At 52.5% G+C, this 18,227-nt stretch overlaps 1 protein-coding gene across 4 annotated transcripts in view; it reads right to left on the reverse strand.

Moving 5' to 3' along the window:
- Nucleotides 1-1,094: 1,094 nt before the first annotated feature.
- The window catches only part of EPHB2 (EPH receptor B2), a gene marked incomplete at its 5' end in the record, with an annotated part of 186,390 nt that continues 169,257 nt past the window's right edge, over nt 1,095-18,227 (reverse strand). The window contains 10 exons of one of the 4 annotated variants that reach the window (XM_082654407.1): nt 1,095-2,093; nt 2,185-2,287; nt 2,843-2,998; nt 4,402-4,595; nt 5,651-5,800; nt 6,571-6,786; nt 7,752-7,999; nt 8,589-8,711; nt 15,962-16,026; nt 16,929-17,037. In XM_082654407.1, the coding sequence (XP_082510533.1) occupies nt 1,923-2,093; nt 2,185-2,287; nt 2,843-2,998; nt 4,402-4,595; nt 5,651-5,800; nt 6,571-6,786; nt 7,752-7,999; nt 8,589-8,711; nt 15,962-16,026; nt 16,929-17,037 (1,535 nt within the window). In that variant the 3' untranslated portion in view covers nt 1,095-1,922. Of the gene's footprint in view, nt 2,288-2,842; nt 2,999-4,401; nt 4,596-5,650; nt 5,801-6,570; nt 6,787-7,751; nt 8,000-8,588; nt 8,712-15,961; nt 16,030-16,928; nt 17,038-18,227 lie in introns of all 4 variants that reach the window. The other 3 variants (XM_082654408.1, XM_082654409.1, XM_082654410.1) reach the window with 3 other exon arrangements.

Consider the following 18,227-nt stretch of genomic DNA (forward strand, 5'->3'; position numbering starts at 1 on the left):
GATAATACCTGTGGCTTTGACTGCAGATCCATGGGTTCTCCGGGACCCTCACACTGCCACCATCACAGCTCACTTAATACCTGGGCCCCCTTTCTCTGGCCCAAAAGAGCGAGTGCACTGCTGTCACCTCCCTGCTCCTAATGCGTCCTGCAGTGGTTCACACTGATCTGCAGGGCATCAGACTCCAAGTTTTGAGCCACTTCCGACTCACTTCTTTCATTGCCTGTGCTTTTTTTTTTTTTTGCCTGTGCTTTTGACAAGCCAGAGCCAGAAAGGCCACATGGACCATGGTGTCCTCCATGTGTTTTCTCAGCCCTGGGCCTTCGGGAACGCTGAGGTAGGAAAAGTCCCTTAGAAGAGCATCATGGGTCTCTTGACATGTCCCAAAGGTGCCAGGGTCTCTGTGGGAACTGACAGAGAACAGGGGTCATTTTCTAACTAAAGTGTTTATTTCCATTCAGTTCACTAACCGATTGTTCTGCTCAGGTAGCTGCATTTACTCATAGGAGAGAGCCTGTGGCCAGACCACTTGGCTGATTATTTTCCCACGGCCAAGACTTTCAGACCTGGGCAAAGATCTGGTGGAGGGAAGGAGGTGGGAGAGAAATCACATGCTTTCTTGCAAGGGGAGGAGAGGAGCACGCCTGCACGTGGTCTGACGGTGATGCTCTGGAGGGCTGGGATATCACAGTGAATGACCTGGGTCCTGGCCTGGTTTAGGCTCCCAGAGACAAAACTGGGTTCTGGCCACCCGAGGGCACTCAGGAACCTCGAAGGGGCCTGTTTGCCTGGGAAGTACTGGATAGACTGGGACAGAAGGAGATGGAGATGTGGGCAGAGGCTTCTGACCCTGCAGCCTCCTCCTCAATCTGTTGCTTTCAGAAACAGTCCTGGGGTGGGATGCTCCTCCACCTTGGCCCCCACCCTCCACCCAAATCTCACTCAGTCTCTGAATGGCCCAGATGGCCCCGTGGCAGTCGGCTTTGGTGAGGCCTGGCAGCAGGTGGGAACTCTATGCAGGGGGGAGGAGGGAAGGGTGTCAATGAAAACCATATAAAAAATCCAGAAATGTGCATATAAAATCTCGCCCTTGGTGTATTGCCTAAGTCAGGAAGCAGAAAGCACCTTCTTCCTGGAGAAGGATCAAGTCCTCAAAAGGTAGGAAATGTCAAAGTGTCACTTCATTGTCATAAAAAAAAAACCAACCAACAAACCCCAACCCCCCCAAACCAAATCCACCCCTGACCAAAATACCCCCGAGTCCACAAATTGCTGTAAACAAACCCAGATGTAGGAGCAATCCTTCTCAGTGGCAGTCGTAGCTGATGGCAGTCATTGCAGCATCAGTCCTCCAGGTGTGGACCGGCAGGAGCGGGTGCCCAGCTGGGCCATGGCCGCCGAGCCGTGCGCATGACGTGGACGTGAGCTGCAGACCGGGGGGAGGGGGATGGTCAACCTCAGGAAGGCTGACCTTTCTGGCGTCCCCACGTTCTCCCTGACCCAGGAGGACAAAAGTCCCTTTTCAGCCCCGGGAGCTGACAGGAGAAACAAGTCTCTTTCATTGGAGTTTCTAGAATATTCTCCAGAGACAGAAAAATTCTTCTGTTTGCCCAGAGGCAGCGGGACTGGATTTTCCAAGAGCGGCTCCGGGGTTGGTTGCCCATCGCCTGCTCATCCGCCTGACGCATGGCTGTTGAGTGAGACCTGGAAGAGCAGCCCCGGGCACGGGAGAGAAGTGTGGCCCCTGTCTCTCCCCTTCACATTTGTGTTCCTGAAAGTGTTTCTTGGCTCCGGCCAGGTCACCTTCCCAGAGGGAGTTGGAGAGAAACTGCTTTTGATCTCCGATTGGACAAACTGCGTGAATCTCCCAAGCCCTTTTTCTCCTCCAAGAACAATGATCGCTTTCCTTATGAGAATCCTCTTTAAAAACTATTCCTTGTGTTTCCCGCCCCCTCCCGGGATCTATTTTCTTTTGTCCCCATTCCCTTTTTTCCATCATCTGAAGTTGCATGTGTTGTTCTTGGTGACGTCTCATGGCTGGAGCGCTGCTTGGTTCTTCCCGTTGCCCGTGGCCTCCTGGCAGGTGGCTGACCCTGCGGTGGACGAAGAACCGGGGGCCAGCATGTGGGGCGGAGGGGGCGGGGCCTGGAGGAAGAGGTGAGCCGAGGCAGGTGAACGTCAAACCTCCACAGACTGGATCTGGTTCATCTGTGCCCGCATCACCTGGATACTGTTCAGGATTTTTTTCTGGTGACCAGCCAGGGTGACCCCAACCCGGAGAATGTCCCTTTGGGAGAGAAGCACATGTGTTAGGGAAATGTGGGGGTGGAGGGACTCTTTCCAGGTAGAGCTGCCTGGGCTTTTCCAGGGGTTTTCTGCTGGAGAGGGCAAGGGAGGGGGTGAAGGACCTGGGGGAATGGGTTGGCGTCTGGAGCTGGAGTGAGTGAATGTTGAGATGGGAGGAGCCCGTGATTAGGAATCAGGGTGCCTAGGTGCACGTGTCTCCTCTGCTTCGGGGGAGGAGAAGGGAACCTGCATTTACTAAGTACCCAGTCATTCACTTTATATCTCCTTTCATCTTCCTACCACTCCCCAGTTTACAGAAGAGAAAACTGGGGCTAAGAAGGGTTCTGTGATTTGCCCAAGGTCGCAGACAGTGGGTGGCAGGAGACCTGGGTGTTGATATGAATGTGAGTCCGTGTTGGCCGTCTTGCCCCTTGGTCCCCCATATCCCTGCTGGGACACTGTCTATTCCTCACTTTCCAGAGGCCCCCCCCGCCGTGTAGCAGGATGGGTGGGGAGGGGGGCTAATGGCAGTGGGTGGAAGCGGCTGGGCACTTACTCCATCATCATCTGCGACACGACGTCGAAGGAGGTGAAGCCGGCATTGGCGAAGCTCTCCTTGTACTGCCCCATCTTGATGGCCTCCAGCCACTCGTCCACTGTGTTAAAGCTGGTGTAGTCGGGGATCGTGCGGTCCAGCAGCGGCAGGTTGATTCTGGGGGTGGGGTGGGCAATGGGGACGGTCAGGGCACATGCTGACCTGGGGGTGAAGGTAAGCACTACACTTGCAGGCTATGTGCATCCACGTGTGTGAACGCAGGTGAGTGTGTATGTGAGCATTTCTGTGTGAGAAGGCGAGAGTGAGTGTGTGCAGGACTCAAAGCTGGGGTTACCTGGAAAGTCTAGGGAAGACTCTACAGGGACTGCGGAGAGGCTGGACCACAGTGGTGAGGCGGGACATGCTTCTCCATGCTGCTTCTTTTGAGGAGGAGGGATTTCAGCTGGACTAACTGTGCTGATAATTTGCTGTTTCCTCCCCTGATGCCATTCTGTCCTTCTCTACCATGGTTGTGCTACAGGAAGCTGATCTTGTGGACTGCCTCTCCAAAGTCCAGACAGAGCTGGTGGGGCTAGTGGGAATGACTTCCTGGCAGGCGAGGTGTGAAGTGACCCTCAGGCTAAAAGCTCAGAGTGATTTTTATCTGAAGAATCAGGAATGGCTGATGCAGGGTCATGGTGAGGAGGGATGGGCAGAGGCAAACACGAAAATCTCTTGGCCCTAAGAACTCGGCAGGTGAAGGACTTGGGCCCAGAGAGTCTCTGGCCACAGCCAGCCCTGGACCCCGATGCCCCTCAGAAACCTTGTGTGATCAAGAGTCCTGAAGTGTAAGAGTGTGCAGGGCCAGGGCTGGCCTGTTGAAGCTGCCTGGGCAAGGCAGTTGTGGCTGCAGACCTGATGGAGGGCACCCGGGGACCAGTGGGAGAAGGAAAGCTCCGGGATCACTGGAGCTAGTGCACCTCCTGAGCCAGTCTCTCTGATATAAGGATGGCAACCCGAGTGTGGGGCGTGCGTGCACGTGTTTGTGTGGTGAGTATGTACTTCTGAACGTGTGTGCTCAGGGACCTGTGGATGTGTGTAGGTGTGAGAGCCTACCTGTGTGAGAATGGGTGTCTCCATGTGTGTGAGACTGTGTGTGAGCACAAGCATGAGCGTTTGTGCCCAGCTGTACGTTCACGTACACGTACGGGACTATATTTGTATGTGTACATGCATGTGTGTGTGAGCCTGGCCATGTCGAGGAGGTTGCAAATGCGAGTCAGAGGGTCCAGGTTTAAGTGTGGAGGAGGAAACTGAGTGAGGAGTAAATCTATTCACCAAGATTCTGACGATTTCTCTTAAAAGCTGTCCTCTCCGACCACGCTTTAAAAGATGCTTCCTCTACCAGACTGGGCTTCCTTCTCCTTCTCAGGATAGTCTGTGTCCTGCACTCTGCACCCCAGGGTAGTCATCTTTCCAACAAACACTAGCGCTGTCCTTCCCCATCCCAATTCAGCTTTACCAGAGGGGGTGGGGCCAGGGCAGAACTGGGAAAAGGGGCGGGACAGGTGGGGCGGTACCCGGAAGAGAGGGGCGCCATGGCTTTGAGGCTGTTAGGGTTGCGGATCATCTTGTCCAGCGTGTTGACGATCTGGCCGAACTTGGGCCGGTGGTTGCGGTCCTTCTGCCAGCAGTCCAGCATGAGCTGGTGCAGCGCGCTTGGGCAGTCCATGGGCGGTGGCAGCCGATAGTCCTGCTCTATGGCATTGATTACCTGGGGACAACACAGGGGCCGGGTGGGGCTGGCTGGGTGAGGTAAGAGCATCTGCCCTCTGGCCTGGCCCGTCTTGCCCCCAGTACATGGCACGACAGACTTGCTTGGTTGCCATGGCAACTACCTCCACTTCCTGGAGGCAGCCCCAGTATGTGCCTCACCTGGGTTCCCACCATCTGTGGCCTCGGTCTGGCCTGGCAGCTGGGTGTTCTGCTCCCCTCACTCACCCACCCAGCACCCTGAGATACCCTCTGCCTCAGGGTCCACTGGGCTGACCCTCCTGTGGGCAACCCCACCTGCCTCTTCTGTCAGGGAAAAGAGCCCAAACACCTCTCCAAACTCTCCTGCCCCCAGGGCCAAATTCATCTTCCCCAGCTTGACTGTGGGTACCTTCCCTGCTCAAGCATTCCCTGTTCTGGCGTTGCTGCAGATCAGAGTTCCTCGGATCGATTTTCAAACACCCCATCATTGAACCTCATCGACCTTTCGGATCAACTTTCCTCTCCATGCTCCCCGACATGACCCCTCATCATCCCACTTCTGGGCCTTTGCACAGGCTGTTCCTTCCACTGGAAGTGCTCGCGTCTCCAAGTCCCACTACTGTGTGAGTCCCACCTGTCTGTGAAGACTTCCTGGCTCATCTTGCCCACACTGCCCTTGCTCCAACACCTACAGGGCTGGACACCTGCCTCCTCCACTTTAGTACCTGATCACACGTAGCACCTGATAGCTACATCTGGTTCCCAGAACAACTGTCTTGTCTCCCATACGGGTGGTAAACATCTGAGGGGCAGATATGGTCTCATTCAGGGTTGGCCACAGGTGACAGCATTCTGAAGATTTGCTGGTTTGTGGACGGGTAGGCCTTTCCTACTCCTGAGTCCCCTGGAGAGTCCAGGGTCCCGTGCAGACGTTTGAATCAACCAACATCGGGCTGGGATCTCAGAGACCTTGTTCCCACCCCGCTGAGAGACACGCAAAAGGCCAGAAGTTCTGGATCTTCCCCTCCTGTCTGGCTGGCCAGAGAGGCTCTGCCCATCCCCTTGGAGACTTACGTCCTGGTTGGTCATGTCCCAGTAGGGTCGCTCCCCATAGGACATCACCTCCCACATGACGATACCATAGCTCCAGACGTCACTGGCCGAGGTGAACTTCCGGTACTGGATGGCTTCTGGGGCCGTCCAGCGGATGGGGATCTTCCCACCCTGGGGAACAGAATGAGGAGGGTTAACGGGTGGGAGGCTTACCCTCATGCCCTCCGCTCGCAAAGCTCCCCAGCCTGTGCCCTGTGCTGCACAACCACACGAAGTATCTTACTGTCCCCAGACCCACCTCGCTGCTCTGGGCCTCCAGGCGTTTGCACATGCCTTCCCCTCCGCATGGAGTGCCTTTTCCCACTCTGCCATCTGGTAACCTCCTTCTTGTCCTTGAGGTCCCTCTGCAAATCTTTCCCTAAGTCCCATCCGAACCACCTCTGAGGCTAGGGATTGTGTCTTATTCCTTTCTGTTTAAAACCCTTCAACAACCCCAACAGCTTTCGGGAGAGAGTCCTGAGCTGGGGCAGTCAAGAGTCTCCGCGATCTGGCCCTGCCGACTTCTCCGGCATGGGTGCCCACCAATCTCCCCGACAGCCTGTGTTTCAGTCACAGCTCCCCATGAGAATACGGCATCTGACAAACTTTTACTGGCCCCTGGCTTTCAGCTCAACTATCACTCCTTCTTGGCAAGCCTTCCTCTGCCTCCCAAGGCTGGTGTCTAACTCACAGCCCCGTCACTCTCTGGTGCTCTGCATATCTGTGTCCACCAGTCTGTGAGCTCCAAGAGGGCAGAAAACATGGTTTATGTCTCTACGTCTCCAGGGCCCAGCACAGCGCTCGGCATGAGCAAGTGTTGGTGAAAACGTATTGCGGGGAGAGACGGATATTCGTCCTCCTCCCTGGCCCTGTGACTCCACTGTTCCCTGCCTCCATCTTACCAGGGCGCTGGTGTAGGTGGGGTCTGAGGTATCGTCCTCCAGAAAGCGTGAGAGCCCAAAGTCAGACACCTTGCAGACCAGGTTGCTGTTGACGAGGATGTTGCGGGCAGCCAGGTCGCGGTGGACGTAGTTCATGTCTGCCAGGTACTTCATGCCGGCCGCGATGCCCCGCAGCATGCCCACCAGCTGGATGACTGTGAACTGCCCATCATTTTGCTTCGGGAGAAGTGGAGGAAACACAGAGTAAATGGAAGGGCATGAGTCAGATCTCTGGAGCATTCTCAGAATGGGAAACCGGAGCAGGACCCTGCTGCCCTGGCCTGGGCTCTCGGTGGGAAGGACTCAGATGCTCAGAGACCTCAGAGAAGCCAGTTTCAGGGTGGTGGAGAGAACATGGACTCTGGAGCTGGTTTGACTCTGGCTCTGCCCCTTGCTGGCTGTGCAACCTTGGACATGTGACCTAACTTCTCTGAGTCTCAGTTTCCTCATCTGCGTGTTAAATGGGGATAACTAACACCCACCTTCTAGGGCTGTCAAGAGTTCAACAAGAAGGTGCATGGAAGGTGCCTAGCACGTACTAGGTGCTTAATACATATTTATTAAATAGCACCTAGTCTGATGGCATACTTCTGATTCCTAGTCAGTGCTCTTTGTCTAGCTGGTTGACTGTGATCTCTTGGGGGGCCTAGAAACTTTCCTCTGTTGGCCTTGTGCTCTGAACTCTCTCCCTGTACAGCTTTGGGAAAATCCAAATCTGGTAAAAACTCTGGTCTCAGGGTCAAGAAACCTTGCTCCAGTCCTGGCTCTCATCTCGACCCTCTGGGTGACACTGGGCAAACTCTACTTCTCTTAGAGCCTCAGTTTTCTCTTGTGCATAGTGAGAAGGCTGGCTAAGAGCTTGGAGGGAACAGATTTCAGGTTGTATGCCAACTCTGATCAACTCGCTGTGGTTTCCCGGATTGAGGAATTCCTGGATTGAGATGGACTCTGAGATTGCTTCTGGGTTTAGTGGGACAGAGTCTGAGATTTATTAGCAATGCCTGGCATGGGTAACGGAATGGAAGGTGGCAGCAAGCAAGCCATTCTTGCCCTAGATCTTGCCAAGACCCTTTCAGCCTCTGACAGTATAAAGCTATGTCTACCACTCCTCTTCCTGCCCCACCATTCTTGGCTTCCCTTACCCGGAGGAAGGAGTCCAGGGAGCCATTCTCCATAAACTCGGTGATGATCATCACAGGTGTGCTCTTGGTGACAACACCCTCCAGGTGGATGACGTTGGGGTGGTCGAACTGGCCCATGATGGAGGCCTCGCTCAGGAAGTCCCGGCGCTGCTTCTCAGTATAGCCCGACTTGAGCGTCTTGATGGCTACAAAGATCTCTCTCTTGCCTGGAAGCTTCAGGTGGCCGCTGCATACCTCACCAAACTCCCCTGGGACAGACACACCAAAAGAGGCAGGATGTCACTTACCAGGTGGAAGTGCCCCCTCCCTCCCTGTTCCCTGTAACCTCTGCTCCTGGGACCTGCAGGAGCTTTTCCTCCTCAGTGGTCAGCTCATCCTCCCAGACACACAACCCCTTTATAGAATGCAAGGGCCCAGAAGAGTCTCAGCCACCTTTGGGAGTAAGAGGAAACCTTTCATGGCCGTCCTGTGATATTTGGCTGGGTGTGGGGTAAGGATGTAGGGGAACCTGGGGAGATGGAGCGAGGGACCTGGGATGAATGGTGGGAAGGACAAAGCACTAGACTAAGTCCAGAGACCTGGGTTCCAGACTTAGCTCAATCTCTGATGTGATGTGCAAGTTCCTTCCCAGTCCTGTTTCCTCATCTGGTGATGAAGTAGTTTTACTGGGCGAACTTTGAGGGCCCTTCCACCTTGGGTATTCTGAGCCTTCAGGCCTTGGAGGGTCCTCTGAGGCTCCTGCCCCACATCCTGCCCTCTATCCCTGGAGTACACACTGGGGTGGTCCCCTGACCCATGGCTGAGGCCATGGTACCTGAGAGGGTACCAGTCACCTACCTGCTCCGATCACCTGCTCAATTTTGACACAGGAGATGTCAATTTCCTTGGCAAACTCCCGCACTGCCTCATTGGGGTCCTCGTAGGTGAAAGGGTCGATGTAGATCTTCATGCCTGGGGTCACTGGGACAGAAGACCAGGCTCAGTCATGTGCGCAGACACAAGATGTGGACAGATAGAAAAGTGAGAGCCAGTCCCTCGGTGGAGGGAAGTACACTCCCATGTGGCCCCTGTATGAATGGGGCAAGCCCCTGCCTTTCACTTGACCTCTCTGGGCCTCAGTGAGCAGATGGGCACTGAGCTGAGTAGAAGGGTGAGGGGAACAGAGAGGTCAGCAGGGATAGCAAATAGGTTCTAGTTTTTGTTCCAACTCTAATTGATTAATAATGGCTTCCTGGAGCAGCTAAAAGACTGTCAAGATTGATTAACAATGTCTGTTATGAGTGTGGGCATGGAAGGATAGATAGGCTTATCACTCTTGTGATAGACAATCAGGGGGTGCAAAGTAAAGGAAGAGGAAGTCAAGAAGGAAGAGAGAGAATTGGAACAAAAATATAGAAAGAGCAGGCAACAGACCATGTTCTTGGGCTTCTGCTAAGGAGATCTCCCTGCCTTTCAAGGCCTCATTCAAGCCTCCTCTCCCCTCAGGAGACTTCCCGGCTGCCTTAGCCCTCCCAGGCACTGGAACGGCTGCCTCACAAGGGTCTGAGTACCCATGGCTCCTGGGCCCACTTCCCAGGTACCCCGCTAGCCAAGTCTTAAACCTTTCTGGATCTCAAATTCCCTGGTGATCAGTGTGAGGCTGGCCATGGGGCATATGAAGTTGATTCCTGATCCGATGTGGATTTTTACTTTTTGATGCAGAAGGGAAGACTGTAACTTGGATGTTAAAGACCCAATTCTGACCCCAGCACTGAGTCAGCAAAATGCTTTGAAGGAAGGGAAAGATGATCTACCCCTCATTCCCCCTCCCAGATAACTAGTCTTCCACTTCCCAGACCATCTGGCCCTCACCCAGCCTGGGCCTCCCTCTGGCTCCCCAGCTCCCTGCCCACATTCTCCCACGGCTTCAGGAGTTGTGACTTTGGAGGCAGCAGCTCTGGGAGTTGGGAGGTGAAGTCCTGGGCCGTAGCAAGGCTTGGCTGGTTGGTGAGTGAGGCCACAGCCCTGCTCAGTTGCGTGATCTTGGACATGTTAGTTGACCACTCTCAGCCTCTAATTCAGACATTCCAGTATTCCAAGAGCTGGAACCGCTAACACAGGGGTTGGCAAAATGGCCCAATGCCCATTTTGTAATAAAGTATCATAAATAAAGTTTTATTGGAACACAGCCACACACATTCCTTTGCCTGTGGCTGCTTTCACGCTACAGTGGCTGAGTTGAGCCGTTACAACAGAGACCATAAGGCCTGCAGAGCCTAAAATATTTACTGTCTGACCCTTTACAGAAAAGCTTGCCAACCGCTGCTCTAATACATTATTCTCATTTTGGATTATTTGTGTGGGTGTCTGTCTAGCCCTTTAGGTCAGGGTTTTCTTAATTTGGGTCTGTGAACCACTTGGCAGTCCCAGGATGGGTTTGGTGGAGCTGCTGAAATGGAATGCATTTATTATTATTGTCTCTTTGAATTAGAAAAGTAATTTATGCTCCTTATAAATAGTTTAAAATTTACGTAAATATATATTGTTGAAAGTAAAAGTTCTCCAAAAATCTATCCCTGAGTATAGATTTTTTTTTCTGGATTTTTCTGTCTTATGATTTTATATACACACATATGCATATTTGTGTTTCTCTGGCCATAGGATCCAAAACTTTTAGCAAACTCAGAGGAGTCTGAGACCCTAAAGAAGTTAAGAACCACCATCTTAGGCTGTGGGAGCCTGGGAAGAGGGGGATGGGTGCATGTTTTTTTCTCATTCCTTTCTCCCTGGCATACTGCATAACGCTCTGCACATAACAGACACTGAATGTCAGACGACAGAATCCAGATGATAGAGATAGAAGAAGAATAATACCAGCTTCCACTTTCTTAGCTGTTTGTCTGTGCCCAACACTGTGCCAGGCTCTTTACATGCATAATCTCATCTTCTGCACCCATCAACTCTTGGAGGAAGGGATCATTATTCTCATTTCACATGTGAGAAAACTGCAGCTCAGAGAGGCCAAGTAATCTGCCCGAGGCCACACAGCTAGCAAATGGCACAGCCAGGATTTGAACCCAGGTCTGTCAGAATTGAGCTGAGGGCCGGGGCTCTTAATCACCATGCTCACTGCCTCTGGAGGAAATCCACCCAGATCTGGTCCATGCGTCCTCCTCCTGGAGTACTCAGCTGTGACTCCTTCCCCAAGTCAGCCCTCCTCAGAGAGGGTGCATCAGCTCCCCGGAGATGCTCTCTTTTTTGCCCAGACTCGGTGTCTGGCCTGTGGTTCTTGGCGACTGACTTTCAGTCTCCCTCCCAATAGAACTGGGAGAAGCCCTTCCTGCCGGGCCAGCTGGGGAGGAAGGACAGGAATGGGTCAGCTCAGGGAGCTAAGGAGAAGCACGGCAGGAGCTCAAAGCCTAGTTGGGCGCTGCCAACCAATCAGATGCCGTCCCAAGCCTTGGTCAGGAGTGCTAGTCAGGAGGGCTCTCTATCCCTTACAGGACAGAGGTGCATGCCTTCACCTGGCATTCCAAGTGCTCCGTGAGGGGCTCCACTTACAGCTCCCTTGTTCCTCTATATGCCAGCACAAGGAATTATTTGCCCAGAGGTCCCAGACACACCTCATAATTGCTTGCCTCCATGCTTTTGCTCATGTGGTTCTCTCAACCTGGAACACCCTTTTCCTCCTTTGTGTCCAGATCAAATGCCACCTCCCTTGTGAAGCCTGCCTGGATCCCTTCAGTGGAGGCCAATGCCTTCTCCTCAGGCTCCTGCTGCCCTGTCTCCACACCCACTCCCCCGGATGTCTGTATGGCTTTTCTACCTTGTATCAGGGCTCCCAGATTCACAGGCCCACAGCCTCCTGCCACCCCTTTCTGGAACACTCTCCTGCCTGCGCGAGTGCTTGCTTTACCCTCCCTCCCCCAGAGGGACAGAAGCCATGTCTATCTCGTTCTCGCTAAATCCCAGGGCCTGGCACATAGAGGGTGCTGGAAGAATAACAGCATTACTCATTGGTAATGCTGGTTTTCTCTCTCCACCTGTTTGGGGTCATGAGTGCCTGATGAAAGCTATGAATCTGCTTGTTGGCAAAGTATTCACGTGTATGTGCACATGCCCACAGTCAGCATATAATTCTGGAATGTTCACATGCCCTGGAAGCTCTAGGAGTCTGTGAATCCCAAGTTGTGAGCTCTTGCTCTAGAATGTTTCCTCTGGAGTATATGTGAAGGTGGTATAAAGTAGGTGCTTAATAAACGCTTTTGAATGCACGGCTCTGAGCACAGCCATCCCTGCTTTGGTGACCCTTTGGTTTCGCCTCACCAAAATTAATAACACTATTGGCTCACAGTTTAGCATGGATTTACCACACACGAGACCCTTTTCTAGGTACTTTATAGGCATCGACCCAATTAATCCTCCCTAACAATCTTCCCAGGTAAATAGTATTATTAAGCTGAGCTCTATGGAACTGTCAATATTTGACTGCTTCTGACCTGCAGAAATGGCAATTTCATTTGGTCCAACATAATATTATCCTTCCCATTTTTGATGAAGAAACTGTGGTATAAGAAATGTTAAATGACCTGTCCAAGGGGACATGGACACAGCTAATAAATGACAGAAGTGTTGTTTGAATCCAGGCTGCAAAATCTACACTTACAACTGCCAGGCTACCAGTTTATTCTGGGTGCTTCCCCAGCCTGTGTCTTGGGATAGAATGTGAGCTCCTTGTGGCCAGAGCCTTGCACAAGGCCTGGCTCCCGGGAGGGGCATCTGTTGAACTGAAGTTGAATGAGGACCCCTGCAGGCAAGAGTCTTCAGAAAATATTGGACTCTTGGATGATTTACGACTGTCAGGGTCACCAACTGCCATCCTGAACCCACATGGGAAATTCAGGATGAGGGAAGGAGGATCCAGGCATCCAGAGACCTGGATTTGAATTCTGGATCTGCCAGTAATAATGGTCACAAATAAGCTGCTTTATGGGTTTGAATTCAAGATCAACCACTGTATTGACCTGGCTGTGTGAACTTTGGCAAGTTACTTAACCTCTCTGTGCCTCACTTCTTTCATCTACAAAATGGAGATAATAAATAAACAAATCCCCTACCTTGTAAGGGGGCTGCAAAGATTAAATGAGAATCTTTTTAAAGGGCTTTGTGCAGTATTTGGCAAATAGAAAGCACTGAATAATTGTTAACTGTTATCATGAAGAGTTGGCTATTGTTAAATATTATTAGTACAAAGCGCTTTAATATCCATTTAATCCTCATAACTCTGTGAAAGTATCATTCCTACTGCTTCGCACATAAAGATGCCAAGGCTCAGAGAGGTTTGATGGCTTCCCCAAGGTCACCTAGCTGGCCAGTAGCAGCGTATGGCTGAGAAACCAGGTGAGTCCCCCTGGCTCCACATCCAGGCACCATAGCCCTCGGTACTCATTCAGCACCTGCTGAACGATGGAAAACATGAGCCCGTGAGGGTGACTTGGAGCCATCACACACATACCCGGGCCTCAGCTTCCTCCTCTGTCCCAGCCACAGAGGGTGGCTGGTGGATATGCGATCACAGGGCTGGCAGGGCTTTGAGAAAAAAAACAAAAAACAAAATCCTGCTCAGATGCAGGGCGTAGGAGCTTGAGCTTGAGAATGTGTTGATCTGTGAACAACACGTTCTATTCTGGGGTCTATTTTGAAAACAAATCCCTGCTGTCACCTGTTTCCTTGTTACTGACTCACCCTCTAAATAGTGATGCTCCCAAATGGTTCCAGGTGACGGAGCATGTGAGCCTGTCTTATTCTAGCTCAGAAGGGTGTAGGTAGCACAGCGTGACTAAGTGTGTGTGCTCTGGAGCCAGACACCCTGGGTTTGTACCCTGGTTTTTGCCTTGCACAGCTGTGGGACCTCTCTGTGTCCTGGTTTCCTCATACTCAAAGTGGGAAATTATCAGGATTAAATGAATACACACACGTTAAGCATTAAAAGAGTTCTTGGCACAAAGAACACAATACGTTTAAGCTACATCTACGATCATGATTTTATTACTTGGGGAGTAGGATGGGGTGATGGAATTTATGAATTTTATTTTATTTTATTATTATTATTTTTTTTGGCGGTATGCGGGCCTCTCACTGTTGTGGCCTCTCCCGTGCGGAGCACAGGCTCCGGACGCACAGCCTCAGCGGCCACGGCTCACGGGCCCAGCCGCTCCGCGGCATGTGGAATCTTCCCGTACCGGGGCACGAACCCGTGTCCCCTGCATCGGCAGGCGGACTCCCAACCACTGCGCCACCAGGGAAGCCCTTGAATTTTATTTTTAACATACAGGTGGCTTTTTATTTCTGTGTAGTTAAATTTGTCCACCTTTGTCTTATGGTCCTTCCATTGCTTTTGTGCTTAGAAGGTGCTTCTCCATCCACATATCAGTTAAATAGTTACCTAAATTGTCTTCTGGAAATGTTAATGGTTTAATTATTTTTACATTTATGTCTAAAATGATTTTTAAGCCCAGGAACTTTTACTTCAAGTTAAGTCTTACCCAGAGGCTTAATATCTAGAACTCCTTGGCTTTGCTCTTTCTTGCATACCCTGTATCCAATCCTGCAGCAAATCTGGTGGCTCTGCTTTCAAAGTGTGTCAGAATCCACCCCCTTCCCACCACCTCCCCCGTTGCCACCCTGGTCCAGCCACCATCATATCTTCCCTGGATTATCCCAGCAGCCACCTCACGGCCCCTGTTCTGTCCTTGCCTGGCACAGCCCAGCCCCTTCAGTCCTTTCTCCACATGGCAGCCAGAGAAATCCTGTGAAAACTGTAACTCAGAGCACATCAGTCTTTTGCTCAGACCCTTCCAGAGGCTTCTCATTTCACTCAGAATGAAAACCAAGGTCCTTCAACGGTTGATAAGAATCTACATGTCATGGCCCCTCATACCTCCTGCTCCTGCCCCCTCACTCTGCTCCAGTCACACTAGCTTCCTGGCTGTTTCTGAACCTGCCAGACATGTTCCAGCCTCAGGGCCTTTGCACTGGCTATTCCCTCTGCCTGGGATGCTCTTCGCTCAGGTTCTACACAGTTCGCTCCCCCAGCTCCTCTGCACCTTTGTTCAGAGGAAGCCCTCTCGCTGAGGCCCACCCCTTCTCCCCTATTTAAAAATGAAGCGCTGACCCCTGCAGCTCCCAATCACCCTGTTCTACTTTGCTTTTTTTCCCATGGCACTTTTTATCTTCTGATATACCATACGCTTTACTCGTTTATTGCATGTGTTTTAAAAAATCCCCTGTGCCTCCCACTAGGATATAAGTTCCACCAGGGCAGGGATATTTGGTTTGTTTACTAGTGTGTCCCCAGCACCTAGAGCAGGGCCTGACATACATCATGGGCCACAACAAATATGTGACAAATGAAGCGATGTGCTGATGACCCCCCTTACTTGGTGGCCAACTGAGGAGCCCTGCGGTACCCCACTGAGCCCATTTGGAATTCCTGTTTGCTGAGTGAACCGAAGCGAGGATCCACATGTCCCCTCCCTGCACAGGTTGTTGGTTCTGCCAGGGTCAGACGGAGAGGAATCTCTGCTCTGCTCTTCTCTCTGATCCGCTCCCCAGGAGGGGCATCTGCTCTGGGAGTGTGTGGCTCACGTGCCCCCAGACCTGGCTGAAGGTGGGGTGGGAGGGAGCAGGAAATGGAGGCACTGAGCAGGCACAGCAGGGGGCCTCCTGCCTCCCTTCTCTCCCCTCCCAGGCCAGAGCCTGGGCTTCTCACCATCTCACTCAACTCCTGTGTTTATTCTGCAAGGCTGTACCCAGTGCCTGCTGTGTGCGGGGCCGCCAGCTGGCGCTGGGGAAGCAGTGGTGAGTGTCAGACAATTTCAGGTCCCCACGTGCCCCCAGCGTAATGGCGGGGAGAAAGGAAGCGGCCGTCACCGCGCAGCCAGGTAGGGGGGCACGGTGTAAGCACAGACGAGGGCCCTAAATCCAGGGTGGGGTCAGGGAAGGCTTCTCAGAGGGGTCTGTATCTGATGAGGCCTGAGGGAGAGGGAGGGACCCAGGTAAAGAGAAGGGGGAGTGCTTCAGGCAGAGGGAGTGGCATGTGCACGTTCGTTCGGGGAACCGCTGGGCATCGGTCTGACCGCAGCAAGGGTGGAGGCAGTGATAGAAGGCTGGACAGGTTGCTGGGCACTGGCAGTGAGGGCCCGGGTGCTGGCCCCGCTGGGTATACATACTGTGGCCACTGGTGTAGTGTTGCAGCTTGTCCGTGTACTCCGAGTCAGCGCGCTCAAACCCCCGTCTTCTGGAACAAGAGCAAAGGGCTGGAGCCACCTGGAGGCACCCGGGGAGCTGGGAGCCACAGTAGGTGATAGGGAGAGGGTGGGCAGGCCCTTGAAACCACCCCCTTGCCAGAGGACGCCCTGCTGGCCCCTGGCCGAGCAGCCTCACCCACCCTGGTCCCACTCAGCTCTTGCCACCTCTCCTCCTTCAAGTCCAGGCTCACGATTTCCCCTGTCCCCTCACCAGCTGAGCCCCTTTCAAAGAGCAAAGTCATCTCTGGCCATGGCCCCTGGCCCCAGAAACTCAGGGGCTTCTGTCCATCTGACCTTATGACCTAGTCTGTTCTTAAGTGGGGAGCTCTAAGGAAGAAGGGAGAGTCTTTGCATTAAGCCCAGCAGAAGTCCAGGAACCGGTCCCATCGCCTGCCTTTGCCTGTGCTGTGCCAGCCACTTGGGATGCCCTTTCCTGCACCTCTTCCTGTCTGTGTCCTCTCCCCTTCCTTCCAGCCACCTCAGCCAGGGGGGCTTACCCGAGTTCCTCAGTCTGCTTATGGCCCTATTCATGAAGGGGCCTCTACTAGAGCAGAAAGTAGGGTGATTGGTACTCCCTCTCCACCATCCCTGGCTCCCGGCATCCTGCAGTCTTTCCCACCCACTGTTCTGAGACGTCCCTTCATGCTGGAGTATTAGTGTCTCAATGTGCCACCTCCTCGAATAGCGGACTTGTCCAGGGCAATGCTTGACTCAAAGGGATGGACTGCCAACCGTGGCCATTTAGGCAGTGGGAGGCCACTTGTGGGTCTCCAGGCCACCCGAGCCCCTCCTGTTCCCTCTGTTCACAGACACTGTTCAGGAATGGCAGAATGGGCGGACAGCCGTCTTGGACAGCCAGGCCTGGACCAGGCCGGGGGACACGACCCACCTGTTACACACGATGGCGATCACAACCACAGCGATGAGGAAGACCAGGCCAGCCGCCGAGGAGCCGATGATGAGGGGCAGCTTCTCCTGGATGCTTGTCTGGTACTCGGCTGGGGAGAAAGCACAGCACAGTGTTCTCAGCCTGGCTCTGGGGGTCATGACCCCCTGCATCCCCACCACACTGGGTCTCCTTGGATCCCAGGTCTGTTCCGCTCCTGGCAGAGCAGCTGTCATGCTCGGGTGGAGAACTGGCCGTCACTCCCTCACAAGTAACCTTGGACAAGTCCGTGAACTGCTCCAGCTCTCAATTTCTCATCTATAAAATGGGCATAATAATGCCTGCATCTCAATTTGATATGAAAATCAATAATAATAATTATCTGACACATATACAGAGGCAGTTAAAAGCACAGACTCGGGCTTCCCTGGTGGCGCAGTGGTTGAGAGTCCGCCTGCCAATACAGGGGACACGGGTTCGTGCCCCGGTCCGGGAAGATCCCACATGCCACAGAGCGCCTGGGCCCGTGAGCCATGGCCGCTGAGCCTGCGCATCCGGAGCCTGTGCTCTGCAACGGGAGAGGCCACAACAGTGAGAGGCCGGCGTATCGCAAAAAAAAAAAAAAAAAAAAAGCACAGACTCTGAAGCTGAACTCCTTGGGTTTGAGTCCCAATGGTGCCACTTACTATCTGTGTGATCTCTGGTAAAGTGACTTACCTCTCTATGGCTCAGTTTCCTCATACGTAAAGTGAGAAGAATAATTCCCATTTCATGGAATTTTTGTGTAAAGGACTTAGCATAACTTGTAGCACATAGTGAGCACTCAGTAAATATTAACTACTATTGTTCTTAAGTGTTTTAAGTGTCTGTCATGGTTAAGTATGTTATGCATCTTGTGTAATTCTCAGAATAGTCCTATGATGTACTGCCTATAATTATCCCATTTAACAGATCAGGAGACTAAGGCTTAGCAAAATTGTGATTTGCTTAAGGTCACACAGTTAGAAAGTGGCCAGCGCCAGCATCTGAACCCAGGTCTGTTTGATCCAAGGCCATGGGCTTAAGTGAGATAATGTGTAAAATGTGCCCAGCATTGGCCCTGGCTCTTGGAAACCATTCGGTGCACTCTCAATGTCATCAACATCTTCATTGTTTAAAATTTTATTATTACTACTTCTCATTGCCTCCATGACCGGACAGGAACTTATTGAAGTCAGGGACTAGGTCATTTGTGGGTCCTTAAAACCAACACATATTTGTTGAATTAACAAAGAAAGATCTTGAGACAGTTCCCCAATCCCC

The sequence above is a fragment of the Grampus griseus genome, assembly GCF_964374135.1.
Source record: "Grampus griseus genome assembly, chromosome: 1".
In the NCBI taxonomy this organism is placed as follows: domain Eukaryota; kingdom Metazoa; phylum Chordata; class Mammalia; order Artiodactyla; family Delphinidae; genus Grampus; species Grampus griseus.